This window comes from Netta rufina (assembly GCF_964035555.1).
Source record: "Netta rufina genome assembly, chromosome: 17".
Taxonomy (NCBI): domain Eukaryota; kingdom Metazoa; phylum Chordata; class Aves; order Anseriformes; family Anatidae; genus Netta; species Netta rufina.
The window spans coordinates 6,964,104-6,987,571 of NC_140141.1; the positions used below are offsets into that span (position 1 = coordinate 6,964,104).

A 23,468-nucleotide genomic window follows, 5' to 3' on the forward strand; every position below is an offset into this window, starting at 1 on the left:
TTGTTTCTCTACGGCCCTCAGCGCGCCGGAAGTCGAGGCGGGAGAGCCGCTTCCGGGCGTGGCGTGTGGCGGAGCGGCGGCGGCTGAGGGGCGGCTGGGATGGACGTGACCGGGCCCGAGACCGACTGGCGCAGCACCAACTTCCGCCAGAAGCTCGTCAGCCAGATGTGAGTGCGGGGATGGGGGTTCCCCCCTAGCCTGGCCCGGCCCTCCCGGCTCCCCCTGCCCCCGGTAGCGGCCCCCCGGCCTGCCCCGCAGCCGCCGGTATTGGGTTCTGCTCCGGCAGGGCCCGCAGGGCTGCCGCGTTCGGTTCTGTGCAAACCCCGGTATAGGCTTCTGTCTGGCTCTGACAGCGAAATTAGTGTCAGAGACTGAATTGGTTAGCTGTTGTGCTTTCCTAGGTCTGGAGCAGCGATCGCAGTCGGTGTCTGCACGATCGCGGCAAGGTTGATCAGAAGAAAGTTCGGCTTGGTGCCTCCTCGGTCATGCTCTGTGACACGATCCCTTCGCTCGGGTCCCTTTGCCGCTCGCCGTGCTCTTTCTGTGACGGGGAGGCTCTTACCCTACAGAGGGTGCTCACTGTCGTGTTGAAAGCACTGCTCGGTGCTTCTAAAGCAACGTTAAAATCCTTATTTCTGTGCGCTTGAAAAGCTTGATTATGCTTTGTTTTAAATACCGATTCTCATAAGCAACAGACTGTTTCTTTGTGATATGTGAAGAATATGCTGTTTGCACACGGTTTTAGTGCCTAGCTCTGGGCTTTCCTTGTGATGATGTCTCAGAATTAAAATATTACAGTGTTCATGAAAGAAATCGGACAGTGAGTGCTTGTCAAAGCTGTGCGAGCTTCTTTGGCATCAGAGCTGATGTTTTGCTGTCTAAACTCTATGCAGCATCTATTGTCAGATGAATCTGTTGCATTTTCCTCTCCTTTTTTACTTCTTCATCAAAGCAAAGCCCCCCCCAAACTACTCTCTGATACTGTGCAACTCCGGGGAAGTAAACCTGAGTCAGCTGAAACAAAGCTCAGTGCAGTAACCTCTTGTTTGTGTGTTTGCTCTGCAAGCAGTCGCTGTCTTTCTGTGAGCACCAAAAATGACAAATGTTTCAGGGGGAAGCTTACAGTAAGAGATAAAGATTGAATAGGTCAATAGCAGTTAGGTTTTTAAAGGCTGATGGCACATGAAGAGATGTCGACTGTCTTACACTTTTAATTCTTGCAAGAAAGAATTAAAATTTCCTCTGTTTAGTCTTGCATATGCGCACAGATGTATTTTTTATCTGTGTGCTTTTTGTTATCAGTGTGTTGGCAGTCTTCCCTCCCTCCTCCCCCAGGATTGTGTTCTCTGAGTGATGTGTCTTCTTTGCACACCATCGTGCTGTGTAGTATCCTACAGATGTTTCTATTCCCTGTCTTATTTAAAGAGCAAGCATACTTGGTACTGGGATAACGGTGCAATGACTACAGTGGATTTTTTTTTAAATGTATTAACTTGTACTAGATATCAGCAGATGACTTGGTTTCATGCTGGCACTTGAAGTAAATGAAGGCTATCCAGGAGTAGAGTTTATAATAGACAGGTCCCTGGATGTCAACATATTTTCTTTTTTCCATAGTGACATTATCTGGCTAAACACTTCAGGGATACCATGTGCAGTAGGTGTCTTAGCGAACGTGTCTGTGTGTAGTTGGAGCACCGTGTGAGAGGTGATCTCGCTAGGAAATGATTCCCCTGGGAAGCCCCGCTCAGCGCTGGGTCCCTGTCAGATCACAGGCCCCAGCAGGACTCCCACAGCTGTGAGACCCAGGACTGCCAGAGCTCAGCTGATGGAGGCCAGGGAACAACTTTGGTTCCTGCCACGTTGTTCCAAGAGAGCAACGATGCAGGAGTGTGAATGTTTGTGCTTTCAAGGCACCTTTTTATTCCAGCCCTCACAGCGAACAGGCACCTATCAGTACCTTGGGAGCCTCTCTCTAAATGCCTTTCCTTAATACGCTTTTAAACGTTGGTATTGCCTGAAGGACAAAGCTGAGGTGGGTTGCGTGGTGGTAACCTCAGTGCCTTGCTGTGCAGTTCCTGCGCCGAGCTGCTTCTAGCCTGGGGTAAGGGGAATTGTGTCAAACAGGGTAACTTCAGCTGCGTGATGGTCAATAAAAGTGGTGTTCAGCTTTCTGCCTGGCTTTCATGCATACCTTCACGCTTAAGATCAAGTAGATCTTAGCTAATGGTTCAGTTAGATGAGAGGAAAGAGCATGCATGAGCATAAGTAAGGATGGGGAGGTGGAGAGCACGGGAAAGGAGGCAGAGGTGGGAGCAGAAACGAGCAGGCAGGAGGCGAGCAGAGCAGCTACAGTTTCTCAAGTGTGTGTGTGGGGGGAGATCATTTGCATTGCTGCTCTCTGTGAAATATGTCACAAAATCCGTTCATAAAGCAGCCTTATTTTTATATGCCAGCCTGGGCTGTCTGATGGGATTTCAGGAAAAAAAAAAAAAAGGGCCAAGAAGACAGCTGTGCCTCCTGTCCTGGTACTACAGAAAGGGAGGAGTCGGTCGCGTCAAAATAAGCATTTATAAAACTGTGAACTAAGAAGCTTCTGCCTCTGTAGTGCAAGTGTTTGGGTTGCCATGCAGTGAACCTGAAGGAGAAATTTGTTGAAGTTAAAAATAACTGAGGAAAAGTGTTTATTCTGAAGCTGGGTAGTGCTTCGGCCCTGCTGGTTGCACAGCCACACAAACAGTGGCACTGGCGTAACCTGGCGGGGAGGCTTCTGAAGGAATCGCTCCTGCGGGAGGATTTTCTGTGCCTTTGAAGCTCTGAGGGGGTGGTTCTGTGTAGCAGGACGGGGATTTTCCTCACTGCAGAGCTGGAAAGAAAGATAATGCGTTACGTTAAAAAAGAGAAGGCCTTACAAAGAGAAGGCCTTGCAGAGGTTGGATTGTCCTTAGCCTTCTCCTCTGTGGCTGAAGGTGGTGTCATGTGGGGCTGAGGCTGGTCCTAGGTGTCTGGGGACTCCTGATCTGGGTGTTCTTGCAGTGAGGGTTGTCATTAAATGTGCTGTGTCCAACCTGGAGCTAACAGAAACATTGTGTGGGGTGCTGTCGTGTACCCAAGATCAAGTAATTAACGTTTAATGTATTTGCTGGTGTTTATCTGGAGGTTTTTTAAGCTTGTGATGTGGATGGCTGTGGTTAACGGCCTACCAGCATGCTTTTATTTTCCTTCCTGTTGTTTTAAGAAAGAAAGATTTATTTTGAGTGACCAGTCCGTTTCATGAGGCAGCATCTGGTGGTGTTAATGTGGGGTTGGTCCTAGAGCTCATTGCCCTTTCGTCTCACTGGAAGTCCTGGTGCAGTTCATGGTGTGAAGGAGAGGAGAGCTGGTGGAGTGGTGAAGAAGAACGTGTTTTGCAAGATTTTTCTGCTAGACCAGTTGGCCTGAGTGAGAGGTTGCAGTTGTAGGGCTGGAAACGAACTTCTTGGTAAGGGAGGGGGAATTCCTGAAGCTGGCAGTGGTGCTGAATGCTTCATGGCACCAGTTTTGAGTGTTGTGGAGGAGCTGAAAAAGGCAGAGCTTTAGTACACATCTTACATGCTTAGTAAGTGCTTGTGAGGCAGATGAAGGCTGTATTGGCTGGAACATCTGGTTTTCAAAGTTGTGTTGAATTTCATTTCTGGAAGGATGTGATACCTTATTTGGTACACTTATAAAGTGTAAAGCTGTCTTTTTCTAGTGACTTTTCCAGCCTTTTAACTTAGGTGTTTTTGTGCTGATTGAAGATAAATGTGGGGACAAAGAAACAGACGAGGAGGAAGAAACCACACACAGCTGAACTTGTGGAATACGAAGAGATCTGGCATGGAGTGCTAGGCAGCATCAACAAGAAATGGTGGCTACACAGAATAAATAACTTGCTGTGTTTTTTTTCCAAACTTCCTGCTACGCCATGGATCACAGTCTCTGTATCAGCCACTCTAGTACTAGCTGCACGATACATCCTTTATTTGGGTCTGTGTCACTGGTCTTTCTGCCTGCTCAGTTCTTGGTGGCCTTGAAATGAGAGGCATTGTCGTTCGCTGTGGGACTAAGGCGGTGAGGAAGATTCAGAGAGAGTAGCGTGGGTTTAGAGGCAGCTTTTCTGAAAGAGAAAGTGTTGGAAAGAGGGAGGTGAAGGACTGGATGCTCTGCTTCTTCTGCAGCAGACTTCTTTTATGAGGAGCTCACTTTAAGGCTTGCTTGCACATGAAAGAGTAGTTACTCTGTGTTATGTTTGAATTTGGCTTCATTTTAAGTAACCTTCCTGCGTAACCAGCATTTTTAGTGTCCGTCAGGCCATGTGAGCAGGTTACCGTGAGGGACACATGCAGGTGGCTGTGCTCTGCTCCCTATTTCTTTGCAAGTTACACCAGGTAAGCTACATGCTACTAGGCTACAACTTTGCAAGGTAAAGGTGTGAGTTTGGACAGCTTCAGCTCCTTCACCTAAGTCTGTTGTTTCTGCTCTTCATGCCTGTCTTGAGGGGGATACTGAGTTACTTCAGGACACTCGACTAGCTCACTGCTCACACAAGCACCACTCGCAAGGGAGGTTGTCAGAACTCGAGGGGGCAGAAAGCAGCAGTCCCACTTCAGGCTGCATGAAGCTTCCAAGGATCCCCACCCTAAGATGCATTTAGGGTAGGGTAGTTGCTCATTCAACAGCAGAGAAATGGGTTGCTGAGATGGTAATTACAAGGTGAAAGTATTTCCTGGTAACTTGCTCGTGGAATGCAGGCTGCAGCTACTAGGCTGTAACACAGAACAGGTTTTGCAGTGAAGTGAAATGTTTCCAAGAATGAGAATGCCCAGCAGATTTGAATAGGGCTGCTCTCCTGTCTGAGTCCTTGATTTAAGATGTTTTTTGTCTCAGTGCTTATGTTGCAGTGGAATTGCTTGGTTTTTGATGTGCTGAGGATACACGCTGGAGGGAAGGGATGCCAAGCAGGAGAGGGACTGGGCAGGCTGGAGAGCTGGGCCTGAGCCTCCTGGAGTTCAACAAGGCCAAGTGCAAGGTCCTGCACCTGGGCTGGGGCAATCCCAAGCACAAATCCAGGCTGGGTGGAGAACGGAATGAGAGCTGCCCTGAGGAGAGGGACCTGGGGGCACTGGTTGATGAGAAGCTTGACATGAGCTGGTGATATGTGCTTGTAGCCCAGAAAGCCACCCGTACTCTGGGCTGCACCAAAAGCAGACCCCACAGCGTCTTTCTAGTACCTAAGGGGGGCAATAGGAAAGCCGGGGAGGGACTCTGTGTCAGAGGGTGTGGTGACAGGACAGGAGTAATGGCTTTAAACTAAAAAAGGGGATGTTTAGGTTAGATATAAGGAAGAAATTCTTCACTCTGAGGGTGGTGAGGCACTGCCACAGGCTGCCCAGAGAAGCTGTGGCTGCCCCATCCTTGGCAGTGCTCAAGGCCAGGCTGGACGGGCCTCTGGGACACCCGGGGTGGTGGGAGGCAGCGTGCCCATGGCACGGGTTGGAACTAGATGGTCTTTAAGGTCCCTTCCAACCCAAACCGTTCTGAGTCTGTGAACACCCCTTCTTTCCTACCAATTTCTTTAGCAGAGTGTTTTGGTGTGGGGGGTTTATTTCCTTTTCTTCTCGTGCTTTCAATTTCTCATCCAGAGGGCAGATCTAGTTCCAGTTTACTAGTGGTGTGATGGCCCTGCACTTCTGATTGATAAATAGAAAAGAACAGTAAGGGGGTAAAAAAAGGTTTTTATTACCAACTGTCCATCAGCAGGACCTTCTTCTTATCTACTGCTCATTGCCTAAAGGCGTTTGATGTTTTACCAAGCAATTTTTGTTATTCCACCTTATGTTTAGAGGATTCTTTTGGAAATGCCTGGTACTATGCAGGCTCAAGCCCGTAGTTCACTGAACATGGATTACATTAGAGGAAAGCTGAATGACTGGATTCATCAACAGGTCCTAGTATTTTGTCAAACTAACACTTCAAGCAGCAAATAGTGACTTGCTTAGCCGCTATTCTTGAATATCTGCAAAGAACTAATTTCTAAAAGGCAACAAAAAAAAGACTTTTTTCCTCAGTTATTTGAATAAGTTTTAAAAAGCAACAATTTTAAGTAATGCCATTTTTGTTTTTTAATCTATACATGGATTTAACAATAAGAGAGGGGTAAAAAGCTGTTACACAGACATTCTAACTACAGAAAGTATTTTCTGATGTCCTCAGTTAATGCCCAGCATTGTTTTTTTCTTTTTCAGTGATGAAGCTATGAGAAAGGCTGGTGTTGCCCATAATAAGTCCAGCAAAGAGATGGAGAGCCACGTGTTTATGAAGGCTAAAACAAGGGTAAAGTATCTGGATGTGTGTGTGTTCCTTTTACCCTGAGGGGAAATGAAGTGTTTGGTGTCCAATACATGCGGCAGACTGGACTTCAGGCCAATAGAGCTTTGCTGATACTGCAGCATTTAATGCATACGTGGTTCTGTGCTTAATTAAGTCTTATCTAAAGACTTGTATGTAGTGAATTGCATAGAGTTTGTTTTATCTACAGTGTGGCATTATTCCATCTAACCAGTTTGGTGATCAGGAGAGACTGAGATATCAATAAAAAGGCTGTCTTGGGAGTAAGAAAAAAAGGAATTTCTCAGGTCTCTGTGAAAGTCTGTTTTTTGTGTACAATTCTAGGTGCTACCCAAACGTATAAGCTCTTCTTTCCTGGGGTTGTGTTATAAGAAATTGGATCCTATTGCTGTCTACAAAGAAGACATGTTTGAGATAGAACTTGGTGAAAGTTTTATAACGCTTATTTATGCCTGCTGATGGCATTCTCACTGGTGAGTGGTACTTAAAGGAGCAGGGAGGCTGTCTCAGCACTGTGGCAGATTCTCTTGTGCATTATGAAGCACATTAATAAATTGCAGCAAAGACTATTTGTCCTTTCACCTCTGGCACTTCTGCCATGTATAAGTCTTAAAAACAATTAAGTTAATATCTTTAATAATAATAACTTAGCATAAAAAAGTTCTTGTAGTATGAATATGACCTAGTTAAAGGACTGAAGTGAGTCAATGTACCCAATAAGAAATTTTGATCCTTAAGGAAAGAACTAGAATGGGTGAGAAAAGGAAAATGGATGTATTAGTATATAAGTAGGTATACACGTTATGTTCCTGCTACTGTGACAGTCACAGAAGTTCTTTCCAGTGAATTTTATGGACTTTTGGGCTACTTGGACCATCAGCTACGCTGACCTTCTGGTAAAAAGCATTTCCAGTTAGTTTGTGAACAGACTGGTCCTTGTAAGTGAACTAAAAGCTCTCAGGCCTTGTAAAGTAAAATCTGGTACACTGAGGAAGAATACTGAAGGACCAGAAAGTTGTGGTTGCTCTGTTTTTATTTCCTGCACTGATACACTTTTTTTTTTTTTTTTTTTTTTACCTTTAGGAGGAGTATCTTTCTCTTGTGGCCAGGCTTATTATCCATTTTCGAGATATCCGTAAGTAATTTTTATCCCAGTGACTGCTCATCGGGGGCGGAGGGGGAATAAAAGGAAATCTTCTGGCTGGCTTGTATGTGTGGGTCTGCGTGTGACTCCTCACAAGTTGCTCCAAAACTTCAACCAGTAATATATATGCTTAACTTCTAAATATTGTTTCTTTTATAACATCCATCTACAATTGAAGAGTCTTTGAGTGAGAAATAATTTAATGTTTTCAGTGTTTTTGTAGTGTTCTGAGTACAAAATTAGGTTATTTAATGTTTTATGTAATTACAAAGATAAAAATACCTTTTTTTCCACTCAGCTTGTTACAGCTATGATACAGCTGTCTGGAATTATGGGTTTGGATAAATTGTTTGGAGACGTAACTACAGTAGACAGTGATTTTTTTTTTTTAATTATTATGTGACTATATTTCTTGGAGAGTGTATTTGAAATGTCAAATCTGTGTGATGAGATTAACAAAGATAATTAATGTGATGTTCTTTTGCAGACAATAAGAAATCTCAAGCTTCAGTCAGTGGTAAGAGGCCTTTTATTTATTTATTTATTTATTTATTTATTTATTTTCTGACTAGAACAGCTCAAAAAACAGGGCTGTGGTGTACTAAGAGGGCAGTGGATTTCCTAGCTGCAATATTACTATTGGTGGAGGAAAGGAAAGGTAGCACAGTATCCTTGTGATTTGTTCAGTTCTGAGGGTGACAGGCCTAGATGGTGTTTTGGATGCAGCACAGGGGACTTGTTTGTTTCCCTGTTTGTGCTTCTCTTAGCCCACAACACTGAGATTCTTGGAAGAACAAGAGTGATTGAAAATAACTTCCTGCTGGGCATTCAGGTTTCTCCCTGTCGTCAACTTTGGGTTTTTCACTGTGCTGCATTAGAGGCAAACATTGTGTCTGCGGGCCGTGTGCTCTACTCTGCCACTTGACTCTGGTTAGATCCAATCATGTATTCTATCTCTGTGCTAATTCTTACAGCAGTTATATTAGGAACGTAATATGATGTTCATAGTGATGATGATGAAAATGAATACATCATTTTTATCCCCCCATAAACTAACTATGCAGTGGTTGGGGTTGATTAACACCTCACCTAGACAGTTAAAAACTGATATGTATTCCTAAGGAAGCGTTGCATTCTGTACCTAATTAATACTGCATCTGCACCCTGTGTTCTGTTTTGCCCTTCTGAATTGCCTTTCCTTCTTTGACTTCACTTTTCTACATGCCCAGGATTGAGACTGTGACAATTCTCTTGAAAGACAAAGTTTATCCTCTGTGTAAAAACATGATGTTATGGTGGGAACTTTAGGGAACTGCATTGCAAAGGACTTCCTCTGGTTTGAGCACTGCTCCTCCTCAGGAGGAAGAGGCCAATGGAATCCGCAGTGGGAGCTCTGTTCTTCATATGCTTTTTTTGAGGTTACAGGTGGTACAGCTGCATGGAGTTTTGTTGGTAGCCAGTTTTGACTTGCATGTAAATTCAGAGGCAGCTAATGAGTTCCTTTTGTCTGATATATTTAGAATCTATTTGCAGATCTGAAGCACTTTAAACAATCTTCACTCTGTTTACAGAGAGGCAAAGACCTGCCAGAAGCTTCTTGTGGTCTTGCAGGCAGAGCAGTGAGCAGTAGGTTCTCAGGATTTGCATCTAGTTGTGGTCTGAAGCCAGCAGATCAGAGAGTGGACGCTGGAAAGCAGAGGATTTGGGGGAGGCAATTGCATGGCTGGCTGCATAATGCTAACTGTTTTCTTTGTAGATCCCATGAATGCCTTGCAGAATCTGACTGGGGGTCCCCCAGCAGGGGCACCTGGAATGGGCATGGCTTCCCGAGCTCAAGGAGCACCGATGGCTGGGATGGGTGGCCTTGGCCCAATGGGGCAACAGATGAGTCTCCCAGGGCAGCAGCAGCCTCCTGGGACCTCGGGAATGGCCCCTCACGGTATGCCTGGTGTCTCTACAGCTACTCAGCAGAGTAAGTGTTTGGTTTGTTTCAACCACTGAAACTGTTGGATCAGTCTTTCAGTAAATAACTCTTTTCCACAAGGAGAGGGTACTGAAAGAATTTCATACTGCTGGCTAAATCAGCCAAGGGAACTGTTGGAAGAGTTGATTTCAGACACTGCTACTTACTGGGATAGATGTCGTCCTTAGCATAGAGAGGAACAGCCTCTCTTCTATGAGCAAATGCTTCTCCCATCCTTCAAGATGTCAACTTCAGAACTTTGTTCTGTGAAACCCACGTATACGTTCTATGGCTGTTATGCTTCCTGCTGGTAGCCTCTCTGCATATGTTTTCTTCAATAGCTTCTATTTCTTAGAGAATTCTGTGGAGACTAAGGTGTGATCCTGTTGTGGTCCTTCCAGGTGGCCACAGAGCCATACAATTTCTGCACATTTTTACATTTTTAATTCAGTTGCTGACTAAATACAGGCAGGGGGCTGTAGAGATAGTAGGCAGTGTCATCAATTCTGCTGTTAATGTACCTACTCCGTTTGAGGATGCAAAAGTATATGCTGTCAGTGATGAGTATTTTATACTTTAGCGATTATCTTTGATTATTGTGGAGTTATACTGTGTAACTGTCTCTTGTACTGTTCGGGTTTCGTGTGTTAAGCATAGCCTCCCTTCTTTTTAGCCCAACTTCAGCTTCAGCAGATAGCTCAGCAGCAACAGCAGCAGCAGCAGCAATTCCAGCAGCAACAGGTGGCTTTGCAGCAGCAGCAGTTCCAGGCCCAGCAGTCAGCCATGCAACAACAATTTCAGGTCCAGCAGCAGCAGGCAGCAGCAGCTGCAGCAGCCCAACAGCAGCAGCAGCAACAGCAGCAGTTACAAGCCGTCCAGCAGCAGCAGCAGCACATGCTGAAACTGCAGATGCAGCAGCAGCAAAACCAACAGCAGGTGATGACAAACAAGAATTACAATGGCAATCGGGGTGATCTGTGATCAGTTACTTGTCAAGTGAAATTTAGCTTGCATGGAAGTACTGAGTATCAGCTCTTCCCATTATTAATACACTTCCACTTTGGGATAGGACTTCAGTTTAGACTGGCAACATTACATTACAACCCAGAAGGAAGGCTTAACAATGAGGGTTTTTGGTTGCTTTCTTCTGCCATAATAGAGAACTAAAAACCTCTGTCTCTTTCTCTTTATAAACATCAGGACATTGTTTCATTCTGACAAGAACAGGGGTGTGGTAAAGAACTAAAAGCACTGTATTAAAAGCACTGTATTATTCTAGAAATAGTGGTTATTTTGTCATTGTGTGAATTACAGATTGCTACTTTAAAAAATGTGTACTGAGCACTTACATGCATCATCCTTAGGCACAAGAGCAGAAGAGGAAACTTCAGCTGTCATGCTCTTGTGCATTTCTGGTAAATGGCAGTGCTGATGCAGGCTGATTACATTTAAGAAGTGATTTTGAGCCCATTTGTAAAGGAAAAAGTGATGGACTTATCTTTGCTTTTGAAAACTATTTTAGTATAGTGAGAAAAGCTTGGAATAGTGAAACCACAGGACATGCACTACATAGAGTTGAGATATCTGGAGAGTGAGTTAATACGAGGTCTGGGCTTTCTATACAGGCTTGAAAACTTAGCCTGATACATCAGGATTCAGTTTGCTTTTCATCTACGCTATAAAAATAAGGCTACCATTGCACTGCTGGAAGCTTTAGCATCCTGGCTTTTCCTGCTTTTCAGATGCAACAGCAACAGCAGCAACAGCAACTACAGCGAATTGCCCAAATGCAGCAGCTGCAGGCAGCGCAGGCTATGCAGGCACAACAGCAGCAGCAGCAACAACAGCAACAAATCCCACAGCAGCAGCTACAGCAGCAGCCACCTCAACAAGTAATGCAACAGCAGATGCAACAGATGCAGCAGCAGCAACAACAACAGCAGCAGCAGCAACAGCAGCAGCAGCAGGTTGCTCAGGCACAACAGTCTCAGCTTCCACCACAATCCCAGCCTCAACCCCAGCCCATGGTATCTCAGGCACAGGCAATCTCGGGACAAATTCCTGGTCAGGTTATGCCTGTTACTCTCACACCACAGCAATTAAAAGCAATGCAGGTAAGGGCTGGTGACCATTTCATTGTTGGTTCATTATGATCCTCTAAAGAAATAAAAAGTTTCCTTGACTTTTGCTAATAACAAAATAAGAAAAAAGCATAGTTTTTTAAGAGATCTGTAGTTAGGTTGTTTGAGTATGGTGGTTTTAAAGCTTTATGTCTGGACCTGTCAGAAGAGAATGACTTAGTATCAGCGAAGAACAGGGATTCTATAAATGTGTGAAAACCATTTATGAATCTAAAAAAAATCACTGCCTTGATTATTTTTGTTCTTGAATATTAGCAAGTGCTTTGAGGCACCTAGTGCGTGTGGCTGGAGCCCGTGTTGGCTCTTTAGCACACTGGCTTTGCTTCTGCTGCCACGTTTAGAAGTTTTGGACAAAATTTAAGATACTAGTAGTTCCTGACTTGAAGAGAATGTGGACAAGATGATGGTTTTACTGTGAACGTCTTACTGCTTCATCTTAGAAGCTGAGTCATCCTGTTAATGTTGCAGCTTTTCAAACTTCCGCATTAGTCATGAGTGCTGTGTGCTGTTGAGCAAAAAGCTCAGATGTCATTCTGAAGCCTGCTTTTCTCTGAGTGTTGCTGGGGAGTAGTGAAGTGTCAGCCACTCTTGAGAAATTCTTGAACCCCCCATGGAATAGATGGAGTACCCACTATGTGCTCCTACCAGTTAAGCTAGTAGTTAGATGTCACGTACATCCCTCTGACTTGTCCTAATGAGTGCATAGACATTTGAAATGCTGGTCATTAATATATGTTTTAAATATTATGCTTGAGAGAAATCATCACATGGAGTTAACTGTTTGCCAGAAAGCTGACATATTTAGTATTGTCGTAAGAAGACCTTACAGTACAGAGAAGTTGCAGGAAGTCACGTCTTGAGTGCACAGTCTGTGAGAAAACTTCCAAATGTTAGAAGCATGGGAACTTGCTTTCATAAGGAAAGTTCATGAAACGCTTCTAGAGATGGATATGTGAAGCTGATCTTTTAGTCTTGTCTCCAAAACTCCCCTTTTTATGAGTATAGTCAAAGCAACTGAAAGAGAAATGTTACACACTGATCAGGTACATGTGTTTACTTTGTTCTTTTTATACTCAAGGTAAGAGCTCAGCTGGTCCAGCAGCAGCAGCAGCAGGCAGCAGCAGCAGTGCAAGCAGCTCAGGCTCAAGCTGCTCAGATGGGAGCTTCAGGGCAGGTAAGAGCCCTGGAGGCAGTGTCCTTAGGTACAGGCCTGTAGCAAGTGCATGCTAAAGACGAGCATGGAAATGGGTCTCTGGTGGCTTTCTAATGAGGTCTGAGCAGTCATCGCTATACAGAGGGGATGTGGGCTTTTATGCTGCTTCCCCTTTGCCCGGACTCAGAGGCAGGATTTCATGGACAACCTCTTTGTGCATGCTCTCTGTCCTGAGTAGGTAAGATTGTTGCCTGAAGTGATACACAAATGCACAACAGTAAGAGGGCCTTCTGTGGTCACACTGCAAGTTTGACTGTTGGTTTCTGGTGTGTATCACCTCTCTTTTCGTTACACTTTCCTAGGTGACCGGTTTTTTGTCAACTGATTTCCATGCTGTGAATCTTTGCCTGCTATCTTAACTCACATGTGATCTACCTTCCATCTCCATGTACCAAGCATAAAAAGCAATATAGATAGTGAAATCTCTCAGTATTCCCCTTTCATTCCTTTCATTCTTTTTCTGAGTGAAATGAGCTGTAGATTTAGAATGCTCTTGTTCTGGATGTGAATTGTCAAGAAAAAATGGCATGTGTCACAAGTGCAGAGTTACGTTTTTAAAAAAAAAAAAGGCTGGTTGAAAGCTTATTGTCTAATACACTGTTCTTAACCTGCAATACAGCTGTAGCCCTAGTGATTGTTCCTTGATGTGTGTCTGATGTGAAGGAGACACGGGGGAGAAAAACTGGGGATGGCTTGAGCTGAACCTCTCATCCCATTTTCCACAAGAATATGAAATAGTCTTTCATGGTTTGCCTCTGTAGTCTTTCATGCTGAGACATTTTACAGACACGGTAAGTACAATTATCACCACTTTGTATATGGAGAGACTGAGGCAGATAGATAAAAAGAGGTTGACCAGGATTAATGTCTGGCAATACAGGAAGATCTCTGCCATTTCAGGTATCGCACCATTTCCCCGTCATCACACAAGAAATGCTTTAGATTCAGTAAGACCATTAGAAGTTTTTGCATGGATAGAGGGATAACAATTGGTTCTTCAACATTCATCTCACAGACCGCTATCAGGAATAGTGTCTTGTACCATGTTAACTCTCATGTGGCCCACATACTTGGTGGTGGCTATGTTCTGTTTCTGGTCCTTTTGCTTGAGCCAATGTAACATAGGATGTAAAAGCTGAGGAGTGGTAAGTACAGTTGGTACAGTGCTGGCAGTAATATAGAATTCTTCTACAGTTGAAATGCAAATTAAAGCTTTTCTTTGTTTCTTAAATAATTTCCAGGTGAAAGCTACAGGGACTTAGGCTGCCTAAAAGGAGACTGACTTCTTTTTTTTTTTTTTCTTTTTACTAACTTAATGGTAATGGTGCTTTTTCCAACCTCTAAACAGATGGATTTTGTTTACATAGTCACCTTAATTCTTGTCCCATTTAGGGAATTTATATGCCAGTGGCTTAACAGCACAGTGCATTTGAAAAGTTTTGGGTAATAAGATGGTTGACAGCTGGTTTTGCATTGCAACTTTATTTATAACGAGCAGGGATTGCTCATTATCTATTGCATATGGAGTTTAGAAAACTACACAGCCAGACTTACGTTTGTGCTGTTACAATGTAAATCTACTAAAATTCACTAGACGCTGTGAAGTCCAATGATTAAACTGGTTTCCTATACTTGTATAAAAATTTTCTGTATATAATGTTTAGCTTTAAGTTGATGGTTGTGTACAATATTACAATGCAGCTTTGGCGTTGAGAACATGGTTACATTTTCTTTGATTTATAAGAAGCTTGAGAGTAGATTTCTCTTTGCATTTCTCTAGTCCATTTTCCACTAGCACTAGATTTTATTTTAATAAATCTGTCTTGATTTCCTTATTTGGTTTGGGGAAGCTTTTGTTATAAACAAACCCTGTCCTAATACTTGCTTGTTAAACTTAAGCTTGGTCTCTAGGGGCTTTCAGTCTGGGAATTTGGGTTGATGTGCCTGTGTTTTTTCCTTTTCCATAAAGTTTCTGTTCAGCATTCCTACATAAAAGTAAAACCAATCCTAAATTCAAACATGGATACATGTAAGTTTTGGAGTTCTCTGAAGGCATAAAGACACAGGTGAATGTTATCCTGCTTGGATGTCTAGTCCTTACAACTATGTAACTCAAAGGTGAAACTGATAAATAAGCAAAATAGTGTCCTAGTGACCACAGAGTGCTACAGAAGTGCTTGGAGCACCAGGAGAAACTCTGTAATCAACTGGAGTTAAGTATTAATAATGTTTAAATTACTGTTCTGCTGCAATTCGTTCAGGTGCTCAGAATGCAAATTGGCTGTTGCTCTTTGAAAAGCAGAGCTGGCCTGCCTTTAGTGGAGTGGTAGTGTCATGGTACGTGTGTATTCCTACCAGAAGCTGCATATTGAAGGAATTCTGAATCCTTGGATTTTAGATACAAGAAAATTATAGGTTCAGGATTCTAATACTTACATTGCACTTCATTTTTTAATCAGATAATGAGGTCTGTATCTTACAGTGGAGAGATACTCCATTCTTCTGCTTGCTCCCTTTTTTTTTTTTTTTTTTTTTTGAGTAAAATTCTCAATTCTGTAAACCGATTTCTCAATTTCAGCTGTGGAGAAGGATTTGCCTTCAGTTTAAATGCTTCTCAAAAGTACCTGAACACTTCTAGCTGTCTTCCATTTTTAGACTATCTGATGAACTCCTTTGTAGATGCATTGCTTTGCATAAAACAGATGCAATCTTTGAAATCCGCTTTCCCTGCTGCTTTGTTGAAGGGTGACTGGTTTCATAAATGTAAATATGCTGGAAGAAGGGAAAAATAAATTACTTTCATCAAGAGAGTGGAATTGGTGTCATTTTATATATACACTTCCTTTCCAAAGCACACGTTTCAAAAATATGTGAATAAAACTCAGAATTATGTGCATGTACACACATTCATTCGGCTACGATACAACAGCTGAAAGCCTTTGAATCAGAGTTGTCCCACTGGTGTTCAGTGGTTTGCCAGACAGTTAATATACTTCTAATTTCCATGACCTTGGAGGAAGTGATCTAAATCTGCACACTTTGGTGGTGTGGCATGAAAAACGGGACCAAGATGGGACATGTGAGTCACTGTAACATCCCTGGGATTTCACACGCTCCAGAGATCCATGTGCATTCACGAGGGTCTGAGATGGGGTGATTGTGCCTGGAAGGTTTTATTTTATTTTATTTTATTTTTGCCAGCGATTTCCTTTTTTTTTTTTTATTTTATTTTTTTTATTATTTTTTTGTTTTGTTAGGGTTGTGTTGCTTCACCAGCTCTCATGTTGATAAAGTAGCTCTTCACTGCACTTCGTAGCATCCACCTGTGCTTTGTGCCAGTGCTGGGTTGTTGTGTTTGCTTGTGGTGGCTGTTGCATGCTGTGTGTGTACATGTGCATGTGTGTGTGATGTCTGAAGCGCTCTCATTTGTTTTCCTTTTGAAATCCTGTCTCTGACCATCCCTCTTTGCCTGGATGGAAAGTGACCGCATTGCTCTGATGTTGTGAACTAACAGTTGTGCTGAATTTGACACTTATTTTCTTTATCAGTTATTGCTTTCCGTTTTCAGTCTTGCTATGTTGTATTTAATTTTATTTATTTTTAACAATTGTAAGCACATGCATTCTCTGACTCTCTAGAGACATGTTGCTGGCTGCTTCAGTCCATTTGCACAGAACACTAAGCAAGAATGCCCCAAATCCTTTACTGAAAGGAGACTTCTTTTAACTCCTAGGTTAGTTAGAGCCTGTGTAGGTTCCTTGGTGACGTATACTCTGGGGGAAAAAATAATAAAGTGGTCCAGAGACCTTTACTGTAGATCTTTAAAATATCAAACAGAAGCTCCTTTGCTGATAAGTGAATTAGCAAAGTTAGCTGAGTGCTACCTCAAAAATATGCTGTATTTCCTATAAATTTAAATTGTACTCTAATTGGCAGCATATGTGGTATAACATTAAAGCCTACCATTACTTAAAATTCATAGATATTATAGATACGTATGATTAAAACTGTGTGACTCATTTGGGCTGATGGGTCGGAAAGGCACTTCTAGACACTGCAGAGCAACATCCTAATCCTATTTTAGAGTAATTTCTAATTCAAAATTTAACCTGCAGTATTTGTTCTAAATGATTGTGCTTTTAGGGTGTGCTCAGTCTATACAACTGAAGAATCAAATAATGCAAGAATGAGCTCGAAGCAGATTACGGGCTCATAACAACAAGTCTTAGTGTAGCTTAGCAATAGAGGAATGGGCGTTTGTCAAAATTACAGAAATTACAGGGAAATAATTGACTTATTCTGTGGGGTGCAAAAGGAAGGAAATAGCTTTTTCAAAAATAAGTCCTTTTTGTTGTCCTGGTGTTATAGTGTCATAGGTTACTCTGAAATTTTGCTCACTGTTGGACAGCTCACTGGAGCATTGCTGGTAGCAGTTGCTGCTGAACTGTCTGCCAGAGTCTTTTAGAACGGAAGGTGGCATACGCAAATACTCCTAAATCCTGTGAGTCCAACAGTGTGGGAAGGTGCATCAGAAACCTATGGCATTATAGAGACAAAGAAGCTTCTTATATGGAGAATTCTTGACAGCTGTCTTGGAGAACTTATCTCTAAGAATTCTAGAAATTCAAGATGTTAGGCAAAATTAGGAAAAACCCTTCCTGCAAATAATAGCTTTGTCAGTCTTCGACCTACAAATCTGAATCTGCCTATCAGCACCATCGAGATATCTAGAATTCATTAGATGCTTTCTAAAAATAGATAGAAAAGGTGTAAAAAGGAGTTTGATTTATAAGCTAGCATGTTAGGTTAACCTTTAGAGAAAAGCTCACTAACCTTCCCTTCATGCTCCCCTCTCCCCTAATTCCTGGAGGTTGCATGTGCTTCTCATCCTGCCAGTGCACTGCATTTCTTGTTTTGCGATTACTTTTGTCTGTTGTCCCTCTGTCCTCAAAGATGATCACCGCACCTATGGCCCGAGGTGGGATGCAAATAAGACCACGGTTCCCGCCTACCACCGCAGTGTCTGCTACACCGCCAAGCTCCATTCCTTTGGGCGGACAGCAAATGCCACAGGTATTTACTGAGTCAAAGCACATTGTGTCAGGTATTGCACAAAGCATTCAATACGTGATTGTGTAGCACTTGCTTTCAAGCAAGGGGAAGTTCACTTTTTCATGGAACAACTAACTTGCCGGTGTTAGGGTGTTGGGCTCTTCAGGTTTTCCATGGATCCTTTTTTGGTTTAAACAACACGTTTTCTGATAGCATGGGTTATCAAATAAAGCATTGCTAGAGTGGCGTAGATCTTTATTTTAGCATTTAGAATATTTAAATGTTTATAACTGATTTAGGTCACAAATTAGAGCTTCCAGGTTCCTGTTCAGTCTTTGTTGAAATTCCACAATGAATGTGCATTTTGGAGAGTCTCCAGAAGTGCCGCAAGTCAGTACTGCAGTGCAGTGATTGAGTTCTGCCTAGGAACTTACTTATCATGTACTCGTGCTCTTTACAGGTGCTTCATTCATTAATAGCAAAGTTGGCTCGTTTCAGTTTGAGTAGCATCTTTGCATGCAATCAGGGACCAAGAAAAATGGAACTATTCTCTTCCTTCACAGTTGTGAAGGAGGAACTACCAAAAGGGCTCCACTTGTACCTGTATCAAAGAAGAACCTGTGTAGACTGGCTGACAGCACCTAGCCAGCTGTTGCTGGAAGATGCTTGAGGTCAGTGTACTGCATCTGCATGGTGTAGGTCCTGATCTTCTGAAGACCTCACAGCCCTGTTCAACAAGCAAAATCTTTAATTTGAGGGACAGGAGGAGAGCAGGAGTGGGGAGAACTGGACTGAAATAGAACTGAGTTCTTACCAGTTTTACTTCTTAACACTGCTGCCTTTTGCTTGTAGGTTTCTTTACTTTTGCATTTTTTCTTATTTCTGTTGCACCAAGTTTAGTAGAGACAGCCCATTCTTGTCAGGCGTTTACTAAGGTAGATAATGTGATCAGAAAGATTCTGCAGACCTAGGCAAGCACATCTGTCACTTCTGGTTTCAGATGGTCAGTCATTTCTATCCAGGTAACTATGTTAACTGAAATAAAACCCAGACATAGCTGTTGAATCGAAGGAGAATTTACTTTGAGCTTTGTTTGCTGTAGCAGTTTATGTACACTGAGACAATCACCTCCAGTATGAAGTATTCACAGTCTGATTTGGACTGACAGTGAGGCCTTCCGATGGGTATTTAAGTATTAGATTGGCTTATATTTGAGTCATAACAGAAGGGCTCTAGTTAAAGTGTTCAGTGCTGTAGGCTGACCTTTTAGTGCTGTCATGTCTGTGCTTGTTGAGGAGCTTTGATTTATGACACCAGGCGAATCAGTAAATAAGGAGAGTTCTTAGTAGCATGTCAAGGACTGTGAAAATGTTGTAGAAAACTGAACAACCAAAGAAGGAAGAAGAAGAAAAAACTTATTTATGAAAAGGGCTCCTAAACATGTGGTAGGCTAAGCGAGTAAGTCATCATTTTGTTAGTGGGAAGCACTGTTTTAAAGACAGCTTGACGTGCCATGCAATTGGTAGCTCTGGATCAGTGTGAATCTCTAGTGCTCTGTGCCAAAGCATTTTGTCAGGTTCTAGGTGAATCGGAATTTAGAAATGTTATTTATGCCTCTTTAGTTTTGTAAATGCTTAAATAATATTATCTGTTGGATATGTTTAATTACCTTGTCATCAGAGCTCTTGAAGCTGTTCACAATAGGAGACAAATGGTTGTAGCTTACATCTGGTATTATTCATCTAAGACTCTGTCATCTCTTTACAGCATTAAGAAGTCTTTAGACTTCATGATAGATGGCTCTGAATGTCCTTTCACTTTAGATGAGAATCTTGGTATTACAGTGAAGAGTCTCTTTCACCAGAAGAACTAGCTGTTATATCCATATTGTTTGGCTATTTGTTTTTATCTCGTATGACACACTTCTTCTCTGTCCTTCTAACTTGGCTCAGTTAATTCTGCAGTGGTTTCTTTTTGTTCAGTAGGTTGTTGATTTCTCTTGCTATTAATTAGATTTTTTTTTTCTTAGCTGAAGTTTGGTTTTGCCTGAATAGTTACCATACATGAACTACACTCAATATTAGTTCTTGAACACTAAGGAAAAAAAAAAGTTCAGCAGTTCAGCACTTTTTAAACAGCTAAGGAAAGTTTCCTACACAATATTTGTGTTGGTCCAAGAAACCTACTGATAGGAATTTTGAAAGGTTAATCTTATGGTTAGAGTTTGTTTTAGCAATTAGATGACTAATGTGTTAATCCCAGTCTCTCTGTTGTATTTCTAGTGTCAAAACCTCCAAGTTCTACCTACAAATCTATTGCAGTCTGCATTTATATGGACTTCCAATTTATGGTTGGTGCAGAAATCTTCAGCAAACCAAAAATCTAGGGAAAAAGTCAAACTGATTTAAATATTAAAATAAAGCAAGGTATATTATCCTGATTTGGAATATGGAAACCGGTATCTGAATTCTTTTGAAAAAAAGGTTTGGCAAAAGGCTTGGAAAACCTTTTGCAAAGGTTTTGCTTTGTCCCGCAAAGCAACATAATGGTGAGCTTTAAACCCAATTTGCTACAGAGTAGGCAAGGCTGTGCTTACTGGCTTAATATTGAAACTGTAAGTACAGTAGTTTAAAATGCTTTCTGGATTTTTACTTCAGATTCTTTCTGCTCTTCCTCATTATTACCCATTACTTCCTTATTGCAGACTCCTTTTCCTTGCTTTTAGTTCCTGCATATTGTACTGGCTTGCTACTGAGAGTCTCTGAAAAACTCAGTGCTGTCTACTGAGTGCTGTTCCTTGCCTGATACTTAGTTAAGTGGAGGTAAGCCTCATAGCTAAGTTTATCTTCCAGCATGTTATACTCTAAACACTAGGAATAGCTTTGATTTAGTGAATATTATTGAGCGCAAAATTTTGTCATGCAAACATAAGTAAGTTTTGGGCAGGACTTCAAAGATAGGTTTCAGTGTTGTGATCAGGTCACTGCAGGGTTGCTTCATGTTCAGCTGTGGTAGTTGTCAGTCTGTTGTAAAGAGCATTCCCTGGAAGTTGAAATTTCATTAAATTGTTATATTCTCAGTGCGTAGCCCGGAAACAATGTGGAAATCTAAAGCTGAAGGTATCTTTATATCTAAACCATACAAAGACATCTGAAATGATTGTGTAGCAAATTAACCACTTTCAAAGAAAAATAAGGCAGTAAGTTTGGAACTGCATACTTTTGAGTAAAAGTTACTGAAAATATCACAGTTTTGTGTGATATTAGATATTAGCCTTTAGAGTTCTGAAATGAAACCAGCAGAGAGCAAACCTGTTGCAAGAAGGAAAGCTGTGTGCCTCTGTATGTACTTAATGAGAAGAGGTAATGCTGTTAAAAAGATGACAGCACTAATGTATTTTATGCTTATATCAGGTGCTGTATGTTCTTTTCTTTGCTTTTCTGCAACATTTGTAAACTAATGTAAAGGGACCTTGGTGTTGAAGTAGATACAGAGGCTTGAATCTGGGCACAAACCTTAATGCAATCTTTTTTGTTCCTTCCTTCCTTCCTAAAATACAAGGATTTAAGTTTTCAAAAGTGATTTTATGTAACCAGCTTGAGACGCTTTAAAGGTGCATGGTTTTCAAGAAGTGCTAAACCACTCAAAAGTGATCTTAGTTTGACTTGATGAAAATGGGTACAACACCTCTATGGGTAAGTTCTCAATCACTTGCTGTTTAGAAGAACATTAAATAGAATTGCAAAAAAATACAGGGAGTACTCTTTGGAGTGTTCATTCTAGCTTCTTTATGGTGCTGAGGTGGTTGGTTTCTATAGGAAGTAGATCATGCTTTTCAGTCTCAGAAATATTTTTCCAACTGCTGAGTGAACACAGGTTGTTAATGAATCTTGTTCTGGATGTTACTTTTGTAGAGGAGGTTGGGAAGGTAATGGAGCTAACGAAGGTTTTTTGGAAAAAAAAACACATAATATTGAAGGCTGTATTTGATTTTAAACTGTGCTGTAGTTAACTAGTATCTTCAAGTTTAGTAGTTTTACATTTGCACCTAGCTGAGGAGTGCTTGGGCCCATCATTTATTTATGTTTTTCTTACATAGCTGTAATGTGATATTCCATACAAAGCAAATTATGTTGCATTCAGTGTCCCCTGGAAACAGTTGGATGATTTAGGTAGATAAGTAATGACTGAATGAAGGACAGCACCAAACTGGCAGTGCCCATGAAGTGTCTAGGGCTGGTAGGGGACTTCTGCTTAAAAACAGTTTATACTGATGGAAAGAGTTGTTGGTTCATAAAGGTGCCAATTGAGGACTTGCAGAATGTTTGCATCAGTTACTGAGTCACAATATGTGGTCTTATAGGCTAGTGTGACTGATGACCTAAGCCTACATACATGAAAACATAAGAATTCTTTATGTGCTTTATGCTTATGTAATATCTGCATTACTATACCATGTTTCTGGCTGGTATAGGATGTTTTTTGTTTGTTTTTAATCGATGAAGGGGAAAAACGACCATGAAATGAACATATGTAAGTGGTTGCTCTAATCTGAGCATCATCTGGCTCTTGGACTTTATAGTGTGCAGAATAAACTTCGTTGTTGCCTGGAGTTTGGTGCTGTTCTGAAAACTCCTTATTTTTCTTTTTGCTCTTTAGGCATACCTTACCATTCTCCACAGGTCAGAACGCTGCTTCACACTTTTCCATCCAGACATTACACCCAGATTTGCAAAGCTGTATAGTTAAACAACATGGTGGTGGTTTCGTTTACGTAATTGTTCTTCTTTCCTCTTGAAGAAAACCGCTTGAGAAGCTACAGACAAATCTGACATACCTTTGAAGGCTGTAATGAAAATACCAAAACAAGAAGGTTTTTTTAATGGCTGTTAATTCTCAAGTTAGAACTGTCTTTTTTCCCCTGCTCTTCTTTACCCTATTTCTAATAAAGCACAAGTTTTTCAGATGGTACTTCTGACGCTTTAACTTTAAATGTGTTGGTTTGGGACATGAGAAACAGTTATCTGATTGCATGCAGTTTTAACGTTTATTTCTAGTGAAGTCAATATGAAGTACTGCCATAATATCCTCAAGAGAGATACAGGTGAGACTGTTTCATTGTGTATGAGAACAGGAAACTAACGCTTTCATTTCTTGTAGGGCTGAGGATATGCTTCTCTCCATAGATAAAACCTTTAATTTAGGATCCCCTCATCAACTCCCTTTTGTTGTTGTTGATCTTATTCTTTTTCCTTGTTTCAGGTGAGCCAGAACAATATTACCATGATGTCATCCCCATCTCCTGTCCAACAAGCTCAGACACCCCAATCAATGCCTCCACCACCACAGCCACAGCCATCTCCTCAACCAGGCCAACCAACTTCTCAGCCAAACTCAAATGTGAGGTGAGCTAGACTATAACTTTTGAAGATCTTTGTCAAAACCATAAAGGTGAAGAGGTGAAGTTTTTAGAAGCATTCAACATGTCGTAGCAGTGGTTACTAAGAGCATATCTGTTTGCAGGCTGATCTTGCTTCCTTGTTGTCAGGTTTGATTTTACATTTTTTTTCTTTTTTTAAACTTATT

At 41.7% G+C, this 23,468-nt stretch overlaps 1 protein-coding gene across 2 annotated transcripts in view; it reads left to right on the plus strand.

Annotated features, from left to right (window-relative positions):
* The first annotated feature begins 53 nt into the window (after positions 1-53).
* The window catches only part of MED15 (mediator complex subunit 15), a 28,896-nt gene continuing 5,481 nt past the window's right edge, over positions 54-23,468 (plus strand). Inside the window, exons 1-10 of one of the 2 annotated variants that reach the window (XM_084297251.1) lie at positions 54-167; positions 6,267-6,354; positions 7,453-7,504; positions 8,001-8,030; positions 9,270-9,485; positions 10,150-10,412; positions 11,219-11,590; positions 12,696-12,791; positions 17,784-17,903; positions 23,145-23,287. In XM_084297251.1, coding sequence (XP_084153377.1) covers positions 100-167; positions 6,267-6,354; positions 7,453-7,504; positions 8,001-8,030; positions 9,270-9,485; positions 10,150-10,412; positions 11,219-11,590; positions 12,696-12,791; positions 17,784-17,903; positions 23,145-23,287 — 1,448 coding nt within the window. In that variant the 5' untranslated portion in view covers positions 54-99. The remainder of the gene's footprint in view (positions 168-6,266; positions 6,355-7,452; positions 7,505-8,000; positions 8,031-9,269; positions 9,486-10,149; positions 10,413-11,218; positions 11,591-12,695; positions 12,792-17,783; positions 17,904-23,144; positions 23,288-23,468) is intronic. The other variant, XM_084297252.1, reaches the window with a different exon arrangement.